Source organism: Zonotrichia albicollis, chromosome 3 (assembly GCF_047830755.1).
Source record: "Zonotrichia albicollis isolate bZonAlb1 chromosome 3, bZonAlb1.hap1, whole genome shotgun sequence".
Taxonomy (NCBI): Eukaryota; Metazoa; Chordata; class Aves; order Passeriformes; family Passerellidae; genus Zonotrichia; species Zonotrichia albicollis.
Genome location: NC_133821.1, coordinates 6,393,948 through 6,420,358, shown reverse-complemented (window position 1 = coordinate 6,420,358; position 26,411 = coordinate 6,393,948). Strand labels below are relative to the sequence as shown.

At 37.8% G+C, this 26,411-nt stretch overlaps 1 protein-coding gene across 5 annotated transcripts in view; it reads left to right on the top strand.

The window, feature by feature from the left end:
- Positions 1–896: 896 nt before the first annotated feature.
- Positions 897–26,411, top strand: part of SUPT3H (SPT3 homolog, SAGA and STAGA complex component) — a 255,319-nt gene continuing 229,804 nt past the window's right edge. For 2 of the 5 annotated variants that reach the window (XM_005490363.4, XM_074536525.1), the window contains exons 1-2: positions 897–1,108; positions 11,370–11,464. In XM_005490363.4, the coding sequence (XP_005490420.1) occupies positions 11,370–11,464 (95 nt within the window). In that variant the 5' untranslated portion in view covers positions 897–1,108. The other 3 variants (XM_074536527.1, XM_074536528.1, XM_074536526.1) reach the window with 3 other exon arrangements.

The window sequence follows — 26,411 nt, the reverse complement described above, 5'->3', positions numbered from 1 at the left end:
TCCCTGGTTTAGCTTTGAACTATTAATGCCATGGCTGAAATAGTACAACTGGGTATTGCTGTAGCAGGATCCATTGGTGTTTCCAATAAAGATGAGAACAGGTCGGTTGTTTGTGCTGCTATTTCTGAACACCTGTACAGGGATGTGGCTGCAGAGACGAGGGTGTGCTGGCACCTGTGCTGAGACCAGACACCTGTGTACGCCCACAGCTGTCTCTCCCAAAAATCCCCTGGCTTTTTGGACTCACACCAGCCCTGAAGATCCTTCCTGCTGCCCTCCAGCAATGCCTGGAGATGAAGGGGAAGGAAAAGGTGGTCATGGCCTATGAGGCAGCACTTGCAACACCATTCCTGGAGGTGTTTAAGGGAAGACTGGATGTGGTGCTGAGGGAAATGGCCTGGCTCACAAGGTAGTGACTGGTGCATAGGTTGGACTTGACAGCCTCAGAGGTCTTTTCCAACCTAACTGATTGGTTATTCACAGGACCACAAAATTGTTAGGGTTGGAAGAGACCTATGGAGACCATCCAGCCCCTGGACAGGTGACACACGAACGCGTCCAATTGGGTTTGGAATGTCTCCAGAGAGGGGCAATCCACAAAATCCCCAGGCAGCCCGCTCCACTGCTGTGTCACCCTCAACGCAAATAAGTTCTTACTCATGTCTAGGTGGAACTTGTGTTTCATTTTACAGCCACTTCTCCTCGTCCTGTGGCTGGGTACCACTGTAAAGGGCCTGGCACCATCCTCATGGCAGCCGCTTTTGAGATATTCACACGCACTAACACGAATTCCCAGCGAACGGCGGGCCGAGGGGCACGGCAGTGGCGGGGGCGGGAGGAAGCGGCGGCAGCGGCAGCAGCCCCGCCTCGCCCCGGCTCCTCCCCGCGCCCTGGGAGGCGCCGCCGCCCCCGCCTCCATCTGCGGGGCGGCCGTTGTGGCGGAACCGGCTCCTCCCCGGCGCGGGCGGCGCCATTTTACCCCCCCTCCCTCCCTCAGCGGCCGTGGCGGTGGAGGCGGGCGGGGGGAACAGCACGAAGCCGTCGCCGCTTTTCCGTCCCCCTCGTTTCTCGCCTCGGTCCAGGCAGCGCGTGGAGGGGAAGGACCGAGGTTCAGTGCCTGCCCCTCGCTTTCCCCTCTCGGCTGTCCGCACACGGGGTGGGGGGACCGGGCACCACAAGCTGCTCCCACCTTCCTTCCATCCTTCCTCCCCTGCACATCTCAGCCTCTTCATCTATCCATCCATCCATCCATCCATCCATCCCCAGGGGTGAGCCTTTGAGTGAGTCACCAGAGAGAGCACGCAATTAGAGAGTGTGTTGCTATTAATTAACTTAGCGAGGCTGCTCGTTGTTGGGGCCTTCAGGAGCATTAGCGGGGCGGTTCCTGCCCGCGGTACCTGCGGGGCGGGGGCGCGGGGGGCCCGGGGGCGCGGCGTTTGCTGGTGGCCTTCAGTGTTACCTTGGACCGTGCCCCATGCTGTTCGTTTTGTCGTCTTGCAACTAATCCAGGAGGTGTTCCTAGGACTTTTTAAATATAATTTTTAAAAATACTCTTTAAAATGATGTGACAGCTTGCCCTGCAGTACACTGTGCACTGCTGGGTGTTGTTAATTTCTTCGTGTCACTCTGATGTTGTGAAATGTGACTAGTTTGTAAATTTCACCTGGAGGAAATGGATTTTGTTTATTTTGCCTGAATAGGTGTGGTAATTCCCTAACTGGAATCCTGTGATACTCCTTATTTGGAGTCCTATGCATTTGGCTGCTCATTCTTGATGAGAAATTTTGGATGCATACATTGCTGCCATAGTTTAATGGTGTTCCTGATATGCCAGAATATTCTCATAGGGTCTATAGTGTTCCTTATAGAAAGTATTAGTCCTTACAGAAATTACTGGTAAATGCTAAAAGCTTAGGAGTGACAGTCCAGAAGATTATTTCTCTGTGTTAGCTATAAGTGATTTTTCCACTTTAGAATATTTTTATATTTCCTGTTTACTGATCAACTTCTTCTAAGTTCCAAGAAATTGCACAAATGGATGATTTGCAGTCAATGACTGCAAAGCACATATACATGCAAAATATATATTACTGTGTTTGTGGAGTGGGAGCAGGAACCTGGTGTTGCAGACAGTGCAAGTTTGCTGTATGGCATTAGTGTTAGTGATTTATTATGAGACACTTGATTTCCTACTAGTGAATCTGCTTCAAGGTTTGCAGCCGTGTTGGTGTTTTGCTAAAATTTTCTTTTGAAGTGTTTTATGTAACTCCCACATCAATCTCTTCCTTGATACAGGCCTGGCTTTCCCTTTGGTATAAGGCAGCAGTGCTTACTTGGCAGGATGCAGTGCAGCCACCCTCTCTCCCTTTTTGCATATCTTTCTTCACTATTGGCCAGGTCCAAGTGGTGTGCAAGGCAGTGTCAGTCCTTTTGTTGACTTTGGTGGACTTTACAGAGGCTCCTATTTGCATGTTACTTATATACAAATCATATTTGTTTTTAGTTTGGTTCCTTTTTATCCTGTGTGTTGTTGCTCTGTAGGTGCGAATGTTGATGGCCAGAAGTAGCATTTCCAACTGTAACAGGATAAAATTAAGTGTTTCTGAAAGCTCTATCTCTGCTTGTGGAAGTTTAAAAAAGTTAGTTTTCAGTTAGATAAAGAGATTCTTAGTTATGATGATTCTGAAGAAGAGCTTGAGGTCTAACCAGAATCTGCTGAAACTGCAGGAGGAAAAGCTCAAAGTTTTGTCTCTGAGAAGTAAACAAGAAATCCTTTAGTGGCACTTAACTTGTGATTTTTAAATCTATGGATTTGAAGACATTTCTTAAGGTTTCTGTGTCCTTTAGAGCCTGTGACTGTCATAACCTCCTGGGCTCAGTTCTGGGTAGCACAAAACTGTTTGAGAGTTGATTAGTAGCTTGTCAGCATAAGCAAACTGTAATTTAGCAGGCTACAAGCGTTTTAAGAATTGCCTACACACAACAGAGTAGAGCAGCATTGTTCAGGTCGTTGGTGCTGTTCTGCTGTGATGCCCCCGGGCAGTGAGACCAGCTAGACGGTGTCTTTCTAGGTCATCACTCACTGCAAGGGTGTTCTAAGGCAGCAGGCCAAACCCAGGCAGCCTAATTATACCGTAGAAAATAACTGAGTTAATGCTCTTGTTGCAGTTGTGAAATACCCAAATGTGCAGATAGACAAGCATGTAAAGAAAAGGAAATTAGTTAGGCCTATGTTCTCATGGAACCATGCAGTGGTGACTCAGTACAAGCTTATCTGGAGCTGATCAAAAAAATCTGCCTGTCAAAGGTACTGAAAATGGTATTGATTTGATCTGCTATCTGTGTTTCAGGGACTTGGCATTCATAGTACTATGTGGAGTCATTATTAATTTTAAGTAATTGTAGTAAGTTCTTTTGCAAGCTATCACAGGTGAAATTTCTATTTATAAATAATCCTTGGCTTTTCTCTAGCCCTGTATTTTGCATATGTTTGAAGTATCGTGTTTGATTACAATCAGACTTTCACAGTCAGCTGCAAAGTTTCTAGTTCACACAGCTCCTTAAGCCATCACAGTAGTAGCAGTAATGGATAAAAGGGGCCAAGAGCTTGTTTGGAAGATGTGATTTCCAATAGACTTTTGCTGAAATGTAGGCTTTTTTACTTGAACTGTCACTCAAACATATGATTTTTTTAAAGCATTTAACAGTGAAGAGCTATATTGATAATTCTTCTGATTTCTCCCAGGTATACCTCAGTACTGGGCTTAATGTTTATTTCTGAGTAAACAAGAATGCATTTTAGCAGGAACTTACTGGATATCATGTGTGACTTTAAGATCTGTGAAAGGGGTTGGGTGGCCTGAATGTTACTGACATGTTTTTAGACCAACTTCTAAAGATCTAATTTTCATGCTTTGGCCTTAAATTAAAGCCATGGCTGTTTTTCCTGTAGTTTTAATTGAATTTGTTGAATAGAGGAACAACAATGGAAGTAGACGTTTTCTCCTCCAGAGAATTTATACTTATAGTGGCAAGCACTGATTTCTGCAACAAGAACAGCCCTACAACAAGAATTTGGAATTTTTTTTATAATCTTAGCTATAGATTTGGCTGCTCGTTCCTGATGAGGAATTTTAGGTACATATGTTAATGCCATAGCTTGATCATATTCCTGATATGCAGGAATATTCAATTAAGGTCAGGGTGGACCTACATTATGAAATGATTTTAATTATATATCACATGGGGAATCAAACACAGCTCAGGGTGATATGAGAGGAGAAGGGTTGATGTAATCAGTGTGATAGGTTGGGAAGATGCCATTTTAAAAGGAGGTGAAGGTTTAGACAGAAAGTTATAACAAGGAAAATACAGTTTAAAGGTAATGAAAACTTGGTTATGCTTCACAGAAAATCCACCTCTGTTAGTAAACCCTTAAATTTTAATTTACTTTAAATAGAGCTAAAGACAGATGGAGACCCATGCTCACTGAAGGAGTTGCTTGCTGGCCAAAGAGCAGTGAAACATATTGATGGGGCTAACCTGACCTCTGCATATTAATACAGGAATGCTTTACTTGTCAGAAAAAGTAAAATACTGAGCAAGTCATTATTGGGCCTTGTTCATCCTTACATGCTGACCTGTGAACACACCTTGGGTTTGCTTCACTGAAAATCACCAGTGGTTCCCATGGGGAGGTCATGACCACTGAATTGTGTCTCTGTACAATTATTAAATCATTCATATAGAAGGTTTGTTATACCAGTGTATTAAGAAAAAACAACTGTAAGTTGAAATAAATTCAGGGTTATAGGAGTCAGATTCTGAAAGCTGTGAGAACTTGGCTGTTAGTTTCAGGTTGTTTGATCTTTACACTGTTTTCTTAAATCAGTTTTAGGCAGGAAGGAAAAAGTCATTTGTGCTTAATTTACAATGCTATTAACTGCCAGTGTGGCACAAAGCTCTACAAAAAAAGTGTGCACATTCAGTTCAGAGTGAGGTGGGTGTATATATTAGATTCATTTTGCCTGCTTCCTTGTTAAAAACAAATGTATCACTTCTGGAGAAGGACAGAGCTCTGATGAGACTGGAGTTGGAAACTCTGGGAAGTGTTTGTAAACACCTCCAGATGGGAAGGCAGAGCTCTCATGTAAAATTCTTCTCCGTATTTCCCAGTCTCAAATAAAACAGTCACATCTGTGTATTAGTATTCTTTCAGCAGTCCAGACCATTCTGTGGTCTGGTTCAGAAGAAGCTTTAAGTAATTGTCATGTCTGACATGGGGATGGACAAATAATAGCTTCAAGTATGAAGACATGCAGAGTCATTTTGAGTAAAACACAGCAGTTGTTGCACACAGTGGAGTCAGAAGGTTTTATTTTAATCTGAGGTTGGTTTAGTGACTTTTCTTTCCTTGCTAAGTCAATGAGAAAGTTGTGCTTGTTTACTGCTTTCATGTAAGCTTTTCAGTAAAAGTAATGCACAAGGACACCAGGAAGGATTGTTTTCTTAAGGGATGTTGAACAGGACAGTTCTAAAGATAAAATCATCAGGATATGTGTTATTCTTTGGATGAAAATCCACACCTACGTGTATTAGAAGATTTTTTTACCTGTTGCTATCAGCCATGCATGTTTCTTCTCTAACTTCTACATGGTAATGAATGATTTAATTGCTTTTAAATGGACTGGGGAAATTATGTTCAGTTGTGTTCCTTGTATTTGTGTGGGCTTTCCAAGCATGTTCTGTTCCAAGAGGGTGTCATGGTTAAAGATGAGATGCTTATTTGTCTGGGTGGTGAAAGCTGGGCTGTGCATTGACAGGTATAAGATGAATTTTTCTTTCTGGTATTCAGTTTAAAATAAAACTACCCTAAGAATCTGGTCTATCAAGTAATAAATGGAAGCAGCTGCAGCAGATGTAATGTGTTATCCTTAGAATGAATAGTGCATGCATTCTGCTTTGTGGTACTTTGTTAATTAATTAAAAATGAAAGAAAGCTGAGATTGCAGCCTGAGCTTTGAACAATATTCTTGTGTGCAGACCTGGTGCAGATGTGTCCCTGCCTGCCCACAGGTTGTTTCTAATCCTGTATTTGGCCTGGCTGTTCCCTGGAAGTTTGTGTCTTTATCTGCTTGGCTTTTTAAGATGCTGTGCTTAGACAATGTCAAAGTTATTCATCCTATTTCCTGTAAGCAAAAACATTTCTTATTTGTTGCCCATAAAGCTGGTAATTTTGACCTGAACAGGTTAGAGGATGATACAGTAATTTCACTGTATACTATCAGTCATTATTTTGTTATTCCTAGATCACACATGCACTGTGCTTATCTGAGACCCTTTAGAGTGTTTCTAGTTCCAGCCTGCTTGAACAGCTCAGGAGTACTTAAGGACTTCACACTTTGTGTTTTAATTTTCAGTTAATTTGTGCTGCTGGGAGAGTGGGTGACAAGCAAAACAAAGTATATGTGCTCTTGCATTTAGTTATGGGGTATTGGGTGTTTTTTAACTTTATTTTTTATAAGAGTTTTGAGCATACGCTCAGCCAGTCTTGCATGTGTTCAGCAGGGTTATGGTGTGTTTTTGTTTTTTAAAAGAAGAGCAGTATCAAAAATCTGTATTTCCTGTAGTTAATTAAGTTCTTACATCTCCAGTCCTAGAAGACTTATCCTATGCCCTCTTGTCAGCTGGTGAGGCCATGAAATACTCAGTGGTAACAGACTAGTTAATCTAATTACTCTGAAGTAAAGGGTGTGGAAACAAAAGCATTGATTTTGATTTTGTGTTAATTCATAGTTATATTGGTTTTTCTTCCTGTTTTGTTTGAGTTTATAGAAATGAAAATTTGTCAGTCTTTAAATTTTTGCATGGTTTTGGGTTATATGGAAATGTATTTATGTAAAGAAAAGACTGATGTGATAACCATGTTAGATATATGCTTGATGAATTAAATCATTGTAGTGGTAACTTCTACTCTGTGTTATTTAATGTAAAAATTTTTGCAGAGATGCTGCTATTCTGTTGTAATCCTGCACCTTCTTTAGCCTATAAACAGACATCAGAGAGAATCCACAAATTCATATTTGTTTTAAACTGACCCAGTGCAAATTTAGATATTTTTTTTTCCTATGGTGAAGTGAAAACTGTATTACTATTAACTTTTGCTCTTCCTGAGTGCGTTTAGATCAGTTTAGATCAGCTGTCATTCTGTCTGTTAGAGGACTGCCCTGTGGTGACTCTTTGGGTGCATCTTTCTCCTCGATCTTCAGTGACATTTCAGCAGTGGGGATTGGCGGAGGTGTCTGAGTAGAGTCTCAAAAGCCTTGACTGAGTCTCTGTTGTGCAGCCTGGAGAAGGGGAGACCTCACAGCACCTTCCAGTACCTAAAGGGGCTCCAAGAGAGCTGGAGAGAGTGTGCAGTGATGGGACCGGGGGGAATGGCTTGAAGCTGCCACAGGGAGGTTAAGATCAGACAAAGAGAAGCTCTTTGTTGTGAGGGTGGTGAGGCACTGGAACAGAGGAGTGGTGTCAGCCCTGTCTCTGGAAGTGTCCAAGGCCAGCTTGGATGGGGCACTCAGCAACCTGGTGTGAAGGAAGATGTCCCTGTACAAGGCAGGGGGTTTTTATATATGCATTTACATGTTAATACAGGATATTGCCTGAATGTATAACCCTTACATCATCTTTTAGGAGCACTGGAATTCCAATTTTTATGTCTCTGAGCTGGATCTTGAAGAAATACATGAGTTATACAGATCACTTATTAATTGTAGGAAAGTTAGTGTAAATTAATATTGCTTGGTAATTTCAGAGTGGATATGAATATGAAGGAGGGTTATGAAACAGAAATCTACCCAGGTATCTTACTGTGGTGAGAGGGATGGGCTTAAACCTGATGAGAAATGACTTAAAATTTGTTTCCCTCCACTGATAACTTATGTTCTGCTGATTCATATGGAACAAATGTTTTCTGTTATGACTCTTCAGTGTAAAAGAGATAGAGATTACAGTAGATGCTTTTAAACATTTATGTTAGTGTTTATATATACCTTTGAATGTGTGTATTTTACTATGCATTTGGTTGCAATGTTTTACTTAGGAGAAAAGTATTTATAAAAGCTGAGCCTACTTGCGTAGGAACTCAAAATTACCAGTCCAAATAGTGTTAATCAGAAGTTATCTTCTTGCTAGAGTTCATGATTAAAATGCAGCACATTGAAATAATCTGTGACTTAATCTGAACATCTGAATTCATTTTATAGAATATGGCAAACAGCTGCATTTCAGTTTGGAGCTAAAACAAATACTGTGTATCGACCCATTGAAGATCACTGTAGGCTTTTCAGTTTCATGATAGCTGTACTTACTGAAGAAAATTTGTTTGAGAGTGCTTCTGCTTTTGAATTATCTTTTATTTTATTTTATTTTTTTTTAATGTCCGGAAGAAAGGAAATAGAACATACGGAGGATGGGGCTTTGATGTGTAAAGAAGTTAATTATCTAAACCATCAAACAAAATGTGGGCTGTGGAAGTAATTATTGTAAAGGGTCTGATGAAGCCTGACAAGCTGTTGGTTTTTTATGTCAAGAAAATGCTGTACACCTGCTTGATTTGAAAGTTAAATTGTTTGGTTGCAGTAGGAGGACTCAAGTTTGTACTGAAGCAGTAGCTGATAAGCTTTCAAGCCACTGAGATGTAAAGTCTTCACATTTTTTTAAATTGAACTGTTCTTGTCTACTTGGAAGGCAGGAAGCTAAGAAAGGATTTGCTCTAGAATAGGACATGCACAAATCACAGGTCGTATGCTGTGAGGAGGCAGCTGTGGAATTGGGCCCCATGTTTTTTGGGAATTTTGGGAGAATGTTTCATAAATTAGCAGAACAGAACCTCATAGATAAAGCACAATCTCTGTCATGGATGTTCAGAGAAAATAGTTATATGCTTCAAGTGATGTAATTAGTTTTTAAAAGCTCTAAATTAAAAAAAAACCTTCCTTAAATCTTTGAACATTATTCTTTTTTTAATGGATACACTGTTAATTCTCTATTTAGGAATATTGATACTGTGGCATTGAATATAAAAATATTCAAAAATTAAAATTTTAGCTACTAAAATTAATCCTAATTGCTCCCAATGAAGTGATGGGCAATCAAATACATATAAATTTCTAAATCTTTAGGCTGTTTCTGCTATGGTGGGTGCAAAGGCAGCTTCATCTTAATTCTCTTCCATGGATATATGGAGCTTTCCTATAAATACTGGTACCTTTCTTTGTTAAATAGGGTTTTTACTTGTTTTTTATTTTTTAAATTCACTAATTTACTGACTGTTTAGGTTAGATGACTGGTAACTGCTGATTATGGCAGGATCCTGACAACAGTTTAGCCTTGTGTGTAACTACTCATGTGATTAAAATCAGACTTGAGTGGGAGTAAACTTGTGATTCAAGTTACACATGTGCATAAGTGCTTGCAGGATGGGGACCTAAATTAGAATCTGCCTGAAGATGAACTGAAGTCTGATAATCTACATGAAAGCATTAATAAAAAAATTAAACTTATGACACCAAGCTGGGTGGGGTAGGGAGGCTGTACAAAGGGATCTGGAAGGGCTGGATTAATTGACCAAGGCCAGTTTTATGAGGTTCAACAAGTTCAAGTGCTGGATGCTGTATTAAGTAACAATAACCTGGTGCAGTGCTGCATGCAGGGTGGCTGAAAAGCTGCTCAGTAGGAAAGGACCTGGGTGTGCTGGGGACAGCAGCTGAACATGGCCCAGCTGTGCCCAGGTGGCCAAGAAGCCAAAGGCCCCTGGGCTGTAGCAGCAATGCAGGGGCAGCAGGGCCAGGGCAGGGACTGTCCCCTGCGCTGGGCACTGCTCAGGCCACCTCCAGGGCTGGGCCCAGTTCTGGGCCCCTCAGTTCAGGAAGGACATTGAGGGGCTGGAGCGTGTCAGGGAAGGGAACAGAGCTGGGGAAGGCTCTGGAGCAGAGGTCTGAGGAGGAGCAGCTGAGGGAGCTAGAAAGGGGCTCAGCCTGGAGAAAAGGAGGCTCAGAGGGGACATTCTAGCTTTGCACAACTCCCTGACAGGACGGGACAGCCAGGTGGGGTTCTGCTTTTCTCTTGTGTACAAAGCTATAGGAGGAGAGGAAACAGCCTCAAATTGTGCCAAGAGAGATTCAGATATTGGGAAAAGCTTCTTTCTTCACAGAAAGGGTGGTCAAACATTGGAACAGACTGCCCTGGGAAGTGGTAGAGTGGATTTCTATTCTAAAAAACAATCTTACCCTTTGAAATTTGAAATGGAGAGAGATAAATCTCTTACAGAACAGCAAGCTATAGCAGTATAAAGTTTTTATGGTCGCCGCTACTAATAGTGCAGGAAATGAGCAGTGCAGCTCAATTGTTACTAGTGTGTAGCAAACTGGAAGACTAACAGATATAGTGAGAATAAATCTTGTTTATATGGGGACTTGCACAATATGCAATTTTGTATTAATTTTTTAAGGGAAAAATGAGACTCCCTTGTCCATATTAATGGAGTTTTCCATAATAAAATTTTGCTTAGTCAGTCCTTTAGTAAATGAAATTATTTTTTCAAATTAAATAGCTCAAGGCCATTTGATGTAGAAACCCTGTAGCCGCATGCTGCTACAATTTGACTTGCATATTGTTAAAGAGCAAAATATAGATTTATTAATTACTTCATAGAATATAAGGAAAATTGTCCTGGATTTGCTTTGGAGTCCTTGAATGAAATATTTATATAGAAAAGCTGTAAAATACTTTGTGTAGAGATACTACCTTCAGAGCTATGAGTATTGTGATGGTGGTTGGGTCTCACTCTTTTAGTGCATTTCTGTTTTAAGAATTTGTGTGTGTGAAGGAGGTGTTTTATAATGGAAGTTTCTGATCTCTGTGTTCATAAAATTTTAGCTGGCTTTTTGTGAGAATTACTTTGGCTTTGTTGGAGATGGTGTGGGTATGATTTACTGGTGGTTAGGATATGCAGGAATATAAGAGGATGATTGGGCAGCAGGGATTCGATGTCTGGGAATACCATCTATTCCAGAGAAGTGGTGTTTTTATCTTAATGCTTTTAAACATTGGTACTTTTTAGGATACTTCTAAATCGTTATTTTAGAAATAGTACGTTTCCAATACTTTGGTTACAGTAAACATCAACTCAAGCTTTCTGTTGCCTCACATAGGCTTCTTTTTTTGCATGCAGACCCTTTACCTTCCATATTACTCCAAGTATCTTTTCTTCCTTTTAAATATCTAGTGTGAAGCATACATCTCTTAGATGTGTGCTCTCTTGGAAATGAAATACAAGTATTGTAAGTGCTGTTATTTCTTTGTTTACCCAGATGAGCAGCACCGTGGCCAGCCCCATGTCGGCAGTTGCCTCTTCAAGCAGTGGAAGAAGATCAACAAGCTTTGCACTTGAATTGCAGAGTATGATGTGAGTACTCAGTCAGACTATCTGGCAGCATCTGCATTGTGTATTCATCTTTTAGCTGATGTCTTAGAATGTATGAGTAAGGGTGATGGAGGGAAGAAGAACAGGTGTTAGTGATGGAGCTGTTAGTATTTTACTTCTGATTTGTAAAACATTCAGAGATGACTTGAGTAAATAAAACCCACATCCTCTATTGAGAGTAAATGCTGCTGAGTAAAGAAATGTGTCTTTAATATTTACTTTAGAAGTCTTTGGAGTCCTGTATTTCTCAGCTCTTCATCAAAGAAAGCTAAATTTCCTTTTGTCATAAATACGTTTTTAAATAAATACTTTTTATTAACATCCTTCAGTGCTAATACAGAGAGATAAATTGCTGAGGTCATAATATTGATGATGAAATTATGATATGGAATGCTTATAAATAACTGGGGTTTGCCAGACAGGAAGTAAATTTGTTAGAAAAAGAAGTTATTCTTTCAAATGAACACTGGATTCTCAGAAACACAGGTTCGAGCTGTGATATTATATGATTTTGTAATTTGGTAGTGAGAGTAAAAGCTGTGCTGCTTCTAGTCATGTGTTGTAGGTTTGCTTTCACTGTTGTATAACAATTTCTCACGTGATTTACTACGTGGGCAGTAGCTGCATAAGGAGTTACTTGTCTCCATTTAAATTCTACAAAGAGTTCCCTTTGCAAAAGTGGAAGATGCAATTTGTTTGCATATGTGTCCTTATGAGATTACTAGATTGTTGTCTAATGGATAATGAGATACCTTCCACTGAGAGTATTTTTCAGTATTATGTAAATAAGAGTGTTGCCTTGTGCATTGAATCTTGTAATATAGATGAGTACATTATGACAGACCCAGTGTTCTACTGCATTGAGTTTTCTTTGGATAGAATAATATTACTGCTCTCCTTCAAGAGACTTCTGTTCACATCTATTAAGGTAATCTATTCTGAAAAATACAACTATTGTTCTTGGTTGAGAAAAATAACTGTAACTGTATTTAAAAAACAAAACTTCAGAGTCAAGTCCTGTGCATCAATTTGGATCAGTATCTGGGGAGCCTGCATTTTATTGGATTGTGGACTTCCTGATAAAGTGTTTTGAAACTCCCCTTCCCCGCCAGTGTACACACGATTCTGTCAGAATGTAGAAGTTATTGTTGGCCATATAAATGGAAGGAATAGATATTTTCCTTTTGCTTCAGAACTGGTGCAGTTATCCTTTGAAAGCTGTGCAAACAGATCATCTGTGCTCCAGAGTAACATATTTCACAGCTTCATTAAACTAGTAGGAGCTGAGGAAATTCCTTGACTGCAGTGAGCACATTGAAACTTAAATTTTTATTGTTTGCTGTGGAAAAAAAAAGGAGACTTTTGAAAATGATAGAGTGGCAGGGATGAACCATGCAGAAAAAAAAGACAACTGTTTCTTTTGGCCAGGGCCATAAAATGAAGTTATGCCTTTAAAAGAACTTTCTGTGCTCTGACAGAAGCTGACATTTTTTATAAACGATGTGATTTAGGAAGTTACGGATTCTCCTGTTTAGGCGATTTATAAAAAATTCTTGCTGACATCTTAAGATCCTGGGAAATAGCTAAGACTGGAGCAATGCAGTGCAAAAATGGTAACATCTTCTTAAAGAAAAGAAAATAGAGGCTATTTCTGCCTAATTTCATATTGTCAAGAGATAGGTTAGCTATTTGCTATAGTTTTCATGGAGTAATATGAAGAGTTTAAATTCAATTGGCCCTGCCTTTCTCAACAAAATATGTGCAGCAAGAAAATGAACTTTTGAGAAATAAGTAAAACATTAAGTGCTAATCCAGAATGTCATGTAGTAGTTTATGTTACTTTTAAAAATGTGCTGTTGGATTTTAGGCATGTAAAAAGCAGAAAGAAGAGAAAGTCTATTTGGAGTAAAACATCAAATCCTGTTGTAATCCAGTGGCAAGATCTGGAAATCTCTGGATAAGAATACTCATGGTCTGAAGATGGTATCTTTGATTAGTGTATAATTTACAGCACAGAAGTGTTGAGCCAGTGTTTGATTCCATGGAATGCTTAAATTTACATGTAATGTTAAGCTTGTGAGTAATCACATTTAATGTGAGGAGGTTATTCATATGATAAATCTGTTACATACACTACACCTATTTCTGAACCATGGCACTGGAAGGGAATGAACTGAATCGTGTTGTAGAATTGTGTTTTTATTATAAGCTCAGAAGGGTTTTTCTGATTTATTTGAGAAGGCAAGAAATACGTAGGAGTCTTTAAATAATAGAATACTGCAAAAAAAGCTGTGTCAAAATGTGTACAACTTTTTCACTGTATACATAGATACTTTTCTAATGAAATGATTCTGTTTGTGCCTTAAGAATATTTAAGATATGTCCTTGGATTTGAAGAAATTTCTGTGTTTGAGAAAAGAATCTGGTTTGTATGATGCCTAAATAGTACTGTGTAATTGGTGATACTGCATGTGCTGATTACCTTATGAAGAATTCTTCTTAATCAGATTGTCACAGATCATTCAAACACAAGTCAATTCGCAGTGCACTACCTTTTGCATAGTTGCATTTGCCTTTGAATTGTTTAGACCTTGGAATTAAATTATATTTATGTTATACTAATTTAAAAGAGAAAAGTGCCATGTAGAGCTTACTTCAACTTCTACATCCTTTATTTGTATTTGGATTTTTTGTTATGGTACCATGGAGTATAAAGCAGTAGGTGTTAATAATTTCAAAGAAGAGTTTTCAGAACATCTAGTGCATTTTGCTGAGGTTTGTTTTACTTAACTTTGGCTGATCTACAGCCTGTTTCTAAACTAACTGCTCATGTTAGGTCGGTTGCACTTAAATTACAGTTTTGCCCAGTAGATTCACAACCATGTTGATTTCACTGTAGCCATTAAAATTCATAATTTGGTAGAGATCATCTATTTTCCTGTATAAGCACTACTTTCAGAGTGAATTTCTGGAAACCATGACAGTCTAAAGACCTATCTTGAGCAATTTGCAGCTATACAGGGAGGTTTTTATCTCCCCTCAGTAAGTTATCTTAGCTATTTACAAAAAATTTAATTACTGTGATCTGAAGTTTCTTAATTAGCTTTTGTGGTATGCTTCATACCAAAAATCAAAATTTGATGGTATAAGATTATAAGGATAAATTGTAATGGTGAAAGTATTGAGGAAAACAATGCTTTAATTTGGTTTAAGTCTTTCTGGTTATTGACTGTATTTGCTTATTAAAACAATAATGTGCATTGCTATGATATCAAATTACTGCTCCTTATTGTTTGTGTCTTTCTAGACAATAAGAATGTGTTCAGGTATTTCAAATGCAGTTCCTACTCATCTTCCTCTAGCTTGTAGGTTACACTCACCTCTGTTACACTTCTGTGTTGTGTTAGTGTGTAATAGAGATGCTAATAAATTCTTCATATTCCCTTTTTCTTTATGAATATATTATTTACAATACAGTTATCTTTTTTTTTAACAGCGAGTTATGGGAGAGACTTGGTAAGAATTTGGGCCAGTTCTTAAATCTTAAGTTTATTATGACTCTTTGAACCTATCTCCTTGACTCTTGGGATAGTTACATGACCTCTTTTACTAAAGCATTTGAATAGTTTTATAATATTGTCAATAATATTTCCTGTTTTAGACTGGGCAGTAATTAGTGGTTCTAGACCTCTGGTCACTTAAGGAGTATCTGAAATAAACATATTTTTATTTCAGGCTTGCAAACACTGCATGGTATTTTTTTTTTCTGTATACAGCATGAGCCATGAAATACACTATTTATTACCTGTTGCAACCTTGAAAATTTGTCAATAAATAAATTGTCTTTGGGGGTTTTACTTATTTAGGATTTCTCATCCATTCTGAGATGACAACATCTTAGGGAATATCATCCTAATATTTTGAATGTGCAATGAAATAACAGGAAGCATGGTCTCTGAACTGATGTGTCCTCCTGCCAATGTATTTGGATAACCTCTGCTAGCTTGAGTAGGATTACAGTTTGTTCACCACTGAATCCCTGGAAGAGCTCATTGATTTCTTCTAGTATCTGATGCTAAAGTTATTTTCATGTGCAGAAATGAAAATTCTGTTTGATAACAATAGTTCTTATGTGCGGTAAAACAATGTTTTCTTATCAGCTAGAAAGTTCAGGGAACTTGTTGCTCAGTGCTGAAGAAATGCCCACTCCATGTAGCAGTAAAGAAATGCTGTGATTGAGGAGCTGTGCCTTCCTAGACAGGTTTGTGTTTGTGTGTTAATCCAGTTGTGAATACAATAATCACCCAAATACTTCCAGTTACTCCCATTACATGCTAGCTAAAAAATATAGGCAATATGCATTTCTGGCTGTTTACATTGAACGTTTTACCCAAAGGGTTTCACTGTGTGACTAAAATACATTCTCTGATTTCTAGATACTATACAAAATCTTTGCCATTCTTGCTAGCTGTTAAGGTCAGCTGCCTACTGGGTTTTTGATAAACATCTAAGTTTGTTATCTACTCATCAAAACACAAATGGCTTTCTTGCATCTCTTTGTGACAATGGGTTTGTTGCTGCAAGTCCAGTTTACATTTCTTAAACTATGACCTTGATTATTTTGTGGTTTTATTCTTTTATTTTTGTCTTACATCTAAATGTGTCAGCTTGACTCGCCCTGTGAGGCAGATACGAATGTGGGAACTGCCATTTCCCTCATGCCAGGTTCCTCATGAGGTTTCACCTCATGCCAGGTTCAGTTCTTCCCCAGAAAAGTTTTTAGAGTGTTGGCTTTTGTATGTCTTAGGTTTCATGGAATGCTGAGCTCATGCAGACCTTGATTCTGCTTGAAACAAGTAAATGATTATAGAGACTAGGAAGTTATGCTGAATAGACAGTCTAGATGATTGTTTTTAATAAAATAGTCCAGAATTTATCTAGCACAAAAGGAGCATGTGCTTGAGCTGAAGTTAGTAATTATTTATTATATCACGCTGTATGATGAGATATGGTAGTATTCACACTGCCCTGCTGTGACTGATACCTTATGGCTTCTTTTGGTTGTTTGTTTATCCATCTTTGCTTTGAAGTTGATCAGTAAAATCATCTGACTTTGGATAGTTCGTTTGGCATGATGATGGAAGAAAACATCAGTAATGACCTGGCTGAGGGAGCGCTTTGGTTAACCAACTGTAATTTGGGACTGCAAAGAATTTCTCTATTCTGTCCCATACTTGTTTACCATATTTGAATCCAGAATTGTGCTGAGATTGCACTGTTTAAAAATAAATAACAAGTTTAGCCTACTGAGCTGAAACCCTTCCCTGCAAATACGCAGGGAGCACTTTTCCCCTTGGGTAAAGGTGATGGAAGGGTAGTGGCAGCAGATGTGGTACGTGGTTATCAGATCATGTGTGGCTGTTCCTATCTACCTCGTTAAATACATGAGGCAAGAGTGGTATGAGATAGAAAACTAGGGCCAGAACTTAGTTTTCCTTTTATAGGTAGGATGAAATACAGGAAGGAAATTCATTAGAGAGAAATTACTACAGCTTTTTCTGATGCGGATGTGGTATTTTGAAGCTTTTAAAGGCAGAGTCTCCTCTTTGCACAGCACTTAGCTCAACAGGATTTTGCTGAGGAGGCCTGATAGGGTTGGCAGAACTGTTAATAAAAGATGTAAGAGCTGAAATGGAGTGAGTTTTAAGAAAGCTAAAAATTCATTTTTCAGGCTTCCATATTTCAGTACTGCATTTAAAGTGTAGTTATTTTAGGCCTCTCTTTTGTAATAGCAGAGTTTCATTTTACCTTTTAGTAGCAGAGTTCACTTGAAATACAACCTGAACTTGACCTTATTACTGTCAAACAGTCTGAAAAACACTCATTTTATCTCTTGCTTCTTTCTCTTTGTTTTTGCTGAGTATCCTGCCCCTATTTATGAAAAAGCAAGAGGTGATGGAGGATCTTAATTAACATCTTGAGCAGTACACACACATAGAGCAAAGAAATTGTTGAGTGTCTCTGCAGAATTGTGAAGGAATGTTTCTGCGAATAATTTAAAAATTACATTTGTACTCAGTCTGAAAAAGAAACACAAGAAGGATGTTTTTATGAGGGAAGACTGGAGATATTAATCTGGGTAACAGCTTTTTCTATAAACAGAATTAGCCGAAGTTTAGCATTAGTCTGGGTTATGTGTGTCTTGTGTTTCTGCTCTACTAGTACTTTATTTTTCTCTTGTCAGTTCAAAGTTAATGTAAGTTTTGCAGTTCATTTGTGAAATAAGTTTTGCTAAGTATGAGAACAGTTTCTCTAAATTTACTGTGTCCTCAGTTCTGCTCAGTTTGTTCTGAGTTGAATACAGCTTCTCAAGCTTCCTGTGTTTGAAATTTTGTTTTGAATTGAAATATTTTAAGATATATGGTTCCAGGATTTTGAGCTTAGATTCCTGAAACTTTCTGGGTTCAGGTTTTGACAGGTTGCTTTAAGGTATCATCTAGTACCTAAGTAAAAGATTATAAAATTTGGAAATGATTACCATACTTGAGTGAAGACATATATGTTGTAAGCAAATACTGATTAAGCCATAAATTAATATGATAATTAAATTCAGCATTTTAAAACTTTTTTTATTTCCCTAGTGTAATAAATTATAATACATTAGTTCTAGCAGACTGAACCTGAAAATCCAGTTTAGCTGTAGCTGTGACCCTAACTGGCAAATGCTGCTGAAATCTTTAAATTGCAGCTTCTTGCATCATTTTCAATCTGTTTGTTTTAGTCACATTAATTTGACACTACTGATTGTATGTAGCATGCAATATTGTTACAGGACACAATTCATCTGTAGAGAGCAGGAGCAAGGTGGACGTTATTCATCTATAGAGAACAGCCAAGCTGTGCTTGACTTTTTCATTCTTCTGAAGTCATCCTGCCCCATACAATTATTTCCAGTTGGATTAGGTAATTAATTGAAAATTAACAGTTTGGGTGTCCGTAGGTGACCGGAGTTAGAAGGAAAGTGACAGTTGCTCCATGTCCCAAGTGCCTGACTCAGACTGACTTCCCCTTAGGAGCTATTTCTGGCTCATTCAGCTCTCAGCTCTGTGGCATTGGAAGCCACTGCTTGTCTTTTTAATTATATATTTTTTCACTTTTTTTCTTAAAGCACAAAAACTGTATTATCCTCCCCAGATTTTGCTGGAGTGATGCTGAAGTCTGTCCCCCTGGTACGTGTCCGTCCTTTTGGAGGTGCCTGACAGCCCTGAGCAGTTACAGAAATGTGCTTGTTTTTCTCTATCATTGTGAGCTCAACATAGTAATTTAGACTATGACGTTTTCCCTAAATTGGTCTGGAAGGTGATTAGTTTATCCTTGGATCCCACACTGGCTCTGGGACTTACAATGAGCCAGCTAAATAATGGTAGATGGAATATTTATCCTGCATAGATTCTAGTACTTTGAGTACATAACACCATCAGTTTTTTAAAATGTAAATAAATAGCTTTATTGTACTTTTCATTTTCATCATGTTAATCCTACTCTATTATTAGACTTTGTTACATGTATAAGAGATATGTAAAACAAAATCTATATAATATACTACATATTAAATGTCACTGTATCTTTATATGATGTTTGATTTTTAATCCCACAGACCAATATTTGATCTTTTCATGTGTTCCTGTAGGACCCTTTTTAATGACACATGAAGGCATTGCAGTGATTAGAAAGGAACCCACCTTCCCCTCCACTGTCCCCAGGGCTGTGAAGTAACTGAATAGTAGCTGAAGTTATTGGTTACCATTTCTAGAGTCAAGCTGCAATTTCTTGCATGGTAGACATGGTAACTAATAATTTCACAGTGGTGATAAAACTGGATGGCAGAAACCACAGTAAGGACAGTGGCAAGGTGGGAAGTGGGTGGACAAGAAGGAAAATGGTCTAATGATGTGCTAATTTATTATACAAAATAATATTGGCTGTTTCTTTAGGATGTTAACTATGACCTGGTTTTAGTTTTAAAAAACACTACCAAGGACATGTAGTTTGTGATTAAAGTTATTTTTGTTTTTGTAGAAAATGCTGAGCAAACAATTTATTTGCTCTCTTGACTTGGTGACTTCTTTGGCTTTTTCAGTTTTTGGACAAAAAGCTCTCAGGACTTTCTGGTGTTAAAAAGCAGCAGTTTCTGACCTAATGTACCCTTCTCTGAACGATAATGTTTCTTTGTTACTTATTTTTAGCTCAGATTGTTTTTCTCCCCTTTCCCCCAACATGATTTGTACAACCTTTAGAAAATTGAGTAGTTGTGGTTTTGAATCATCCTCCGTTTCTAGACTGAATGAGTATTTCTGAAGAAGCACAGGATTGCTTGTGAGTGGGCCTTTTTCTTACTTAAAAAGGCAACAGCCATGACAGTTTTACCCCCTGAAAAAAAGCACAAAATCTATAGACCCTTAATAGACTGCATTGTGACCTTGGAAAGGACAGCGTGTTAAGTACTTGCTTAATTTTGTACCAATGGTATATTGCTAGCAGATGTCCTTTGTTTTGTTTTTACTGTGATTCAGAGCCATTTGTATAAAACATTTAGGGGGAGTATATTTTGGTCCTGAAATAAAGCATGACTATCCATTTAGAAGCTACAGTAATAGTTCATTGTGTATCAGTCTATATTTGACTCCTTGTTTGGGTTTAAAGCCTTTAGGATATCAAGTACAAGTCTAAGTACTGTTATCTTGCTGTGCTTTTGGTGAAGCACAGCAAGATAGCATGAACAGCTGATATGTAAATACAGATTTAAAAAAGACTTACAGGAATAAATTTGAATTCCACAAAGTATAAATAAATGTGTTTGGCTGTTTTAAGTGTGGGAGAAAGCTAATGAATTTGATGGCAAATTATTTTTTTCCTCTTAAAGAAGTTAGTACTTTTGTATTAAAGATCCCTGCTAATTCTGCAAGTAAGATAGCTCCCTTCTAATCCAATCTTGTAGCTTTTATATTCTGAATTACTCAGAGGCAGTCAACCTGAGGGGTCAGCCTGTGCTCCCTATGTTGTATGGATTTTCATTTAAATGGGTGCATACACACTCATTCCCAGTGCCTTGACAGTATTCCTGCACCAGTTAAATAGTAATCCCATCAAATGGAATCATAGAAAAATTAAGGTTGGAAGGGATGTCTGGAGGTCATTTGGTCCAGCCTACCAGATTCAAATGTTAGGTCTCATTGCTCCACAACTATGTGAGAGAAATGCACTTTTATTTTATAGTCTACCTGGTTTAACTGCTGTAGCTACAGTAAGAGACTGCTTTTTCCAATATAGCCAAGCTACTGTAATTATTCTGGAAATACTTTTAAATGTAGACTAGACTTTAATATTAAAGTAGCGTCTAAAATTACTAAATAAAATTAGATTTTGATTTTCTGGGAAGTGCCTTTCACTAGCCAAGTTAAGAGGAGAAAATACATGGTCTTTATGGAAGGTATGTATCAATGTGCTTTAATATGTGACTCCATACCTATGACTACTTTTTCTGTTAGACTGCAAAACTCCTGCTATTATGAATTTAAAAATGTAGACATTGGAATAATTCTGCATATTTCCCTGAAAAAATATAATGCAATGTTAAATACCTCCCCACTCTCCCCACAAACACACTATCTGTTTCTAATTTTTTGGAGAGCCTGCACAAAACAAGAGATAGTTATTATTGTACAGTTGTGCTTCTCAGTTTTGGTAAAATGTTTTGTGTTACTTTTAAAACCTGGGTATGTTTTGTATGGCTACTATAGTGCTAAAGGTTACTTTGAAAGAATTTTTTAAAGTAAGGAGTATGAGCAAACCTGGAGACTTGATAAAGTATTGGAAAGGATGAAAAAATATCCCTCTATTCCTCTCTTGTTTTCTTTTGTAGGAAAACAAGGTATTCATGTTTTCTTTAAAATCAGTTTTGTCTATTTCTTTCTCTGCATGTGTGCATGTGTATATATAGGCTTATGTAGAAGCATTGCACTTTGCTGATTTCCAATGAATCTACTTGGCTATCTGCAAGGAAACATGGGAGTAAACATGTTAGGAGGCAGGAAGAAGGTGATCTGTGGAAATACATTTTCTTAACATCCTTCTACTCCTCTGCTGCTTAGTAACTTCCAGTTGAATGTGTATGTGGATAGTTGGCAGATCCACTACAATCAGATCTTTCTCCTACATTTTATCTAATAATTTGGTAAGTCAGTTCAATCCATAACAGTGAAGGCAGACAAATAACTTTGTGTCTTTATTTAGAGTCTCAGTAATTCTAGTTTTGCTTTTGATAGATTAGTTGTAGAAATCAACATTTGTGTAGGTCTGAAACAGTTAATAAAATGCCATTAAAATTAGCTGTATGTAAGTTTGCTTTGAAAACTGTAGAGTATAAATGCTGATTGTCATTGACTGGGATGTGTTGGGAGAGTTGCAGAAATAGTGTGGGTCCTGGACTAGGCCCTTCTAGGTCTGTTTGTGCCGACTGCGATGGAATTACAAGGAAATAGCCCTATGCAGTGAAAACTGAAATCTGCTCAACTGAACCAGCTTTAATGCAAGTTAAACAGGGCTCGATGCATATCTGGTGACTTCAAGAGAAAAGCTCTGTAGAGGTTGGCAAACTTCTCTATTCTCTGTTTCCCTGTTAAATGCCAGTTTTATTTCTTCAAGAATGAAACTCTCTTTTGGAAAGCAATATATTAAAACAAGCTCTGCCTGTGAGTTTGCACTGGCAGGATCTCCTGCTTTGCCTGCCCAGGTACGCTCACATACTGCTGCAGTTGTGTGCCCAGTGCTGACTTTAAAGTGACAACTCGGTGTCTGTTGTGTCCTGTTATGGTTCAGATGACTGAAAAGATAAGTGATCAAGTTATAGAAGCAGAGATGAAACTCTAGGGGGTTCTTTCTAATGAATTATAGAATTATTTTTGAAAAAGCAGTGCAGTGTTTGAATAATCAAGTAAAGTATTTTTCTGGAGCCAGGATTGCGATGGTAATATTTATCTTTGAATTCTTAAGACAGATAAAAATCAAAAGTCCAAACCACCAGCTATTTTTCTTTAATGTTTAGATTAATCCAGAAAAACAGACCAAAATTTTGAAAATGGCTTATTTAAACACAGATTGATTGAACAGTTTAAGGGGCATTTAATTTCTTTCACAAAAAGACTTCTCTCTATAGCATCATAGAGTTTTAGGGAAAGCTATTAATTGATTTATCATTATGATCCTTTTGAAAGAGGGAAGTTGTAACGCTTATTTTGTAAATTGCAAATTAAGGCCCTGGGCAGAAACTTCTGGACATCATTTAGTTTTAAATGGAGCCCTTTGTCTTCTCATCTGTTTTACTAAAGCTTTTCTAGTCTGATTGAAGTAGGTGATAGGGAAACGTGTTTGCTATCTGTAAGGACGTCGGATTTTTCTGTTGGCAATGCTGTTTCTTCCGTTCACACACAAGTGAAGATAGTTGTCTTAATAAAAATAAAGTAGGAATTAGACTTTTTTTTCTATCATTCTTTGGTACATGTTAGCTTGCCATGTGGCTTTCCATGTGTGCCACATGTTTCTTGTATAAGCATCTACTATTAAACACAAGTGTTGGTAGCTCTATCACTAACAGTTCACATGCCCTACACTGAAAAGCCAACATCCTCTCCAGCTGATGAGAGCTGTTGCTGCTATTTTGGTAGTCTTTTGTTGCTTTAAATGTGGGGTGATGAAAGCATGAAGAACAGCTGCTGCTACTTTAATCCTATAAGAGAGGTAATATTCATGTGTTTTTATTTGTGGTTGGTGAAAGACTCATTTCTTTCTTGTTGGAGCTGTAAACAAAGATGTTGGGGATGTTTCAGTGCTGATTATAAGAATATAGCTGCCACTCCTGGAGTTGAGATATTCAAAAAGTAGTACACCTATTATAGTCAAGGGTGGGGAAAAATTTATTACAGTGAGTTTTAAACTTCAAAAAGCTTTCAGTGTGTTTTGACCGAAGGAATAAGTGTCAGCACGCTTTTAAACCTCTGCATTTCAGGTTTTGCCTAGTACAGTAGTTAAAATTTAAATTACTGAAGTTATTCTGATATGCTTCCTTATAATTAATGTAACAACATATATGTAGTCTTTATTTTTTTGCTGAATGGAAAGGTCAAACGTATTTTTCATAAGGGTAGTCATGAGTTTCACCAGTATGTCTCAGGTCTGGTCTCTTGAGACTACTGGTAGAAGGAACTGTGTGACTGTCTTGATATCTTCTTAACCTTAGGACTTGGTATGATCAGTCTTGGATTAAGAATTTGAATCACTTCTATGTCTAGGTCAGGACCTCTACCCTTAAGTCACTCACTTGAATTGTCATCCAAAGTAAGGTGGTCTAAATTCAAATCCATTTAGGGTTGAAATACTAGAAAGCAATTTACCTGTAAAGGTGTCACTTTTCAGAAATCTGAGCTACTTTGTCAACATTTTAAAGGAGTCCTTTACCAAAGATGAAGCATACTTTTTTACGAGTTTTTAAATTTATTTGAACCAGAACAAAACACTTTACAGCAACGACCATTAGTTGAGTCTTGTAGCCACTTTTGACATCTGACTGTAAAAAACTAGCCATAAACATGACTTACCTAGTTAGTTAAACTGACAGTTCAGTTGTTTTGTTACTGAAGCAGGACTGAGCCTAGCAGGTAATTCAGTTGAGGTTTTGAATTTTCTTATTTAGTCAAAATATTAGTATATTCTTACAACTAGGATGTGCAATTTTTTATTTTTTAAATTTATCTTTGCCTGTACTTTAGTTTGTGGAATCAACATTTGTCAGCTCTAAATCTTGACTGAAGTTATCTATCAGGCATTTCAATATTACTCTCAACAAGAAAAAAAATAGTGGAACTGATTGCTATTGTTTGACTTATTTGAAAACTAATGGTTGAAATCAAACTTGGGTCTTTTCCAACCTAAATGCTTCTATGATTCTCTGACTTTTTTGTTGCAATTGCAAATTAAAAATGAGTTGTTACCAAATTCAGTAATAGAAACTGGAAACATTTTATATGTGCTTTGCATGGCCAGAACAGTGTCAGCAGATTATTTCAGATTTTGAAAAGGATAATAGCCCTGACTTTGCTGGGAATGAGATAGAAATAACTGTGCATTTACTTAAGCATTTTGCTGCATTAAGGCCCCTTTCTTTATAAATAAAACCTGTCACTGAAGCCTAGAGATAACGAGACTCATACTTGTTATTGCCAGATTTTGGGCATACAGATTCCCTGTAGATAAACTGGGATGTGAGCTTGTACTGCTTTGTTCACCTGTCACATTTGGATTTATACCTGCTTTTCCCCATACTAAATGGAAAGTTGTTCATTCCTTTTTCATTCAAGGATATTACAACCAGTTGAGTGAATTAGTGCACCTGAGCACATTGCTCACAGCAGCTTGAGTCACTGCAAGATTTCCATCCTACATTTTCATGTGGGAAGTTGATTATGTACCATAGTCCTTACCTTTATCAGTGAGTGTCACTTGTTAGTTACTGAATACAAGAGGTGTAGGACTTGGTGGGAACTGAAAGAATCCACTTATTCCTGTCTGAGTCACTGAGGCAGGATTCTGTTCTACCCAAACCTTCCTGACAGCTAGCTGTCTCATCTGATCCAAAATCTCTAGTGAAGGAGATTTTGGGGCAATTTTCACTAAACTTACTTGGTTTTTGGATAGTTACTCCTTTGTTTCTCTAGAGAAATGATGGCTGTAAAAAATGTCTGTGTTGTACAAGACTGTAAACAGAGTAGGACCATTGAGTGACTCTGGATATAATGTAAAATCAGATTGGATGTGGAGGATGCATTTTATCAATTCATAATAGTTTAAAAAGAAAAAAAAGTAAATATCTGAGGACACAAACAGGCTTTAGAAGATACATAGGTAGAGTACAGACCAAACATGCACACAGATAATTCAGGATGGGAACTTTGGTTTTGGCATACATGCCATAACTAAAATCTGTCATGGAATACTGAACTCCTTTGTTTCTGATTTGTTTTTGTCTCTTACCACAATACTGAGGTAGGAAGAGTTGGTCACCATTCACTTTACAGTGATTTATTCAGTTCCTTCAGCCTTTTCACCTTAATCATGGTTTCTAAAACTGTTGCTAACATCTTCTCTGCCAAAAATTCTGTGATTGGAATTTTCCACCCCCTCCCCACACCTTCTCCCTTGAAAGGTGGTGTCCAACAGGAAGAAAACCCTAAAAAGTTCTTTTTGAGCTTTCATCATTGAGATAAGCAGAAACTGTCTATTTATTTATGTATATGGCAGGCCTGATAGTATCTGTGAGAATGAACTGAACACTTTTCACCAGTTTGATCTGTAAGTATTCTTAATTAATCAATTTTAGTTGTCTTTTCACCTTTACACTGCATCTTCACGGGTTGACTCTTTCAGCCTGGCAGTGGTTTCAGTAAGGAGTGTAGATGTATCAGGACCAGATAAAGGACAATACCATGCCTACCATGTAAGCTCTGCTTTTCAGAAGCTGACTGAGAAAGAGCACAGTGGTAAACTCTTTTTGTTCAGAATCCTGTATAGTACTGTTGCTATAACCAAGGCAGTTGGTGAGTTTTTTAAAATGCTGTGAATTTAAAAAAAATTTTAGTTGCAGCCAAAACCAGTTTTTTAGTTGAAATACCTTTAGGTTCCAACCCAAAATAGGGAGCAGCTATATTTGGTGATGGCACAATTGTTAGGATTGCTTTTTTCAGATTTAAAATATGCTTACACAAAGAAAATGGAAGCGTTTTGCTGACAAAATTTGCTAAGCATTTTCCCAGCAAGAACCAAAATTACCAAGTCCTGATGTTGTGAGTCATAAGTAAGACTTTTTAATATTTATTTT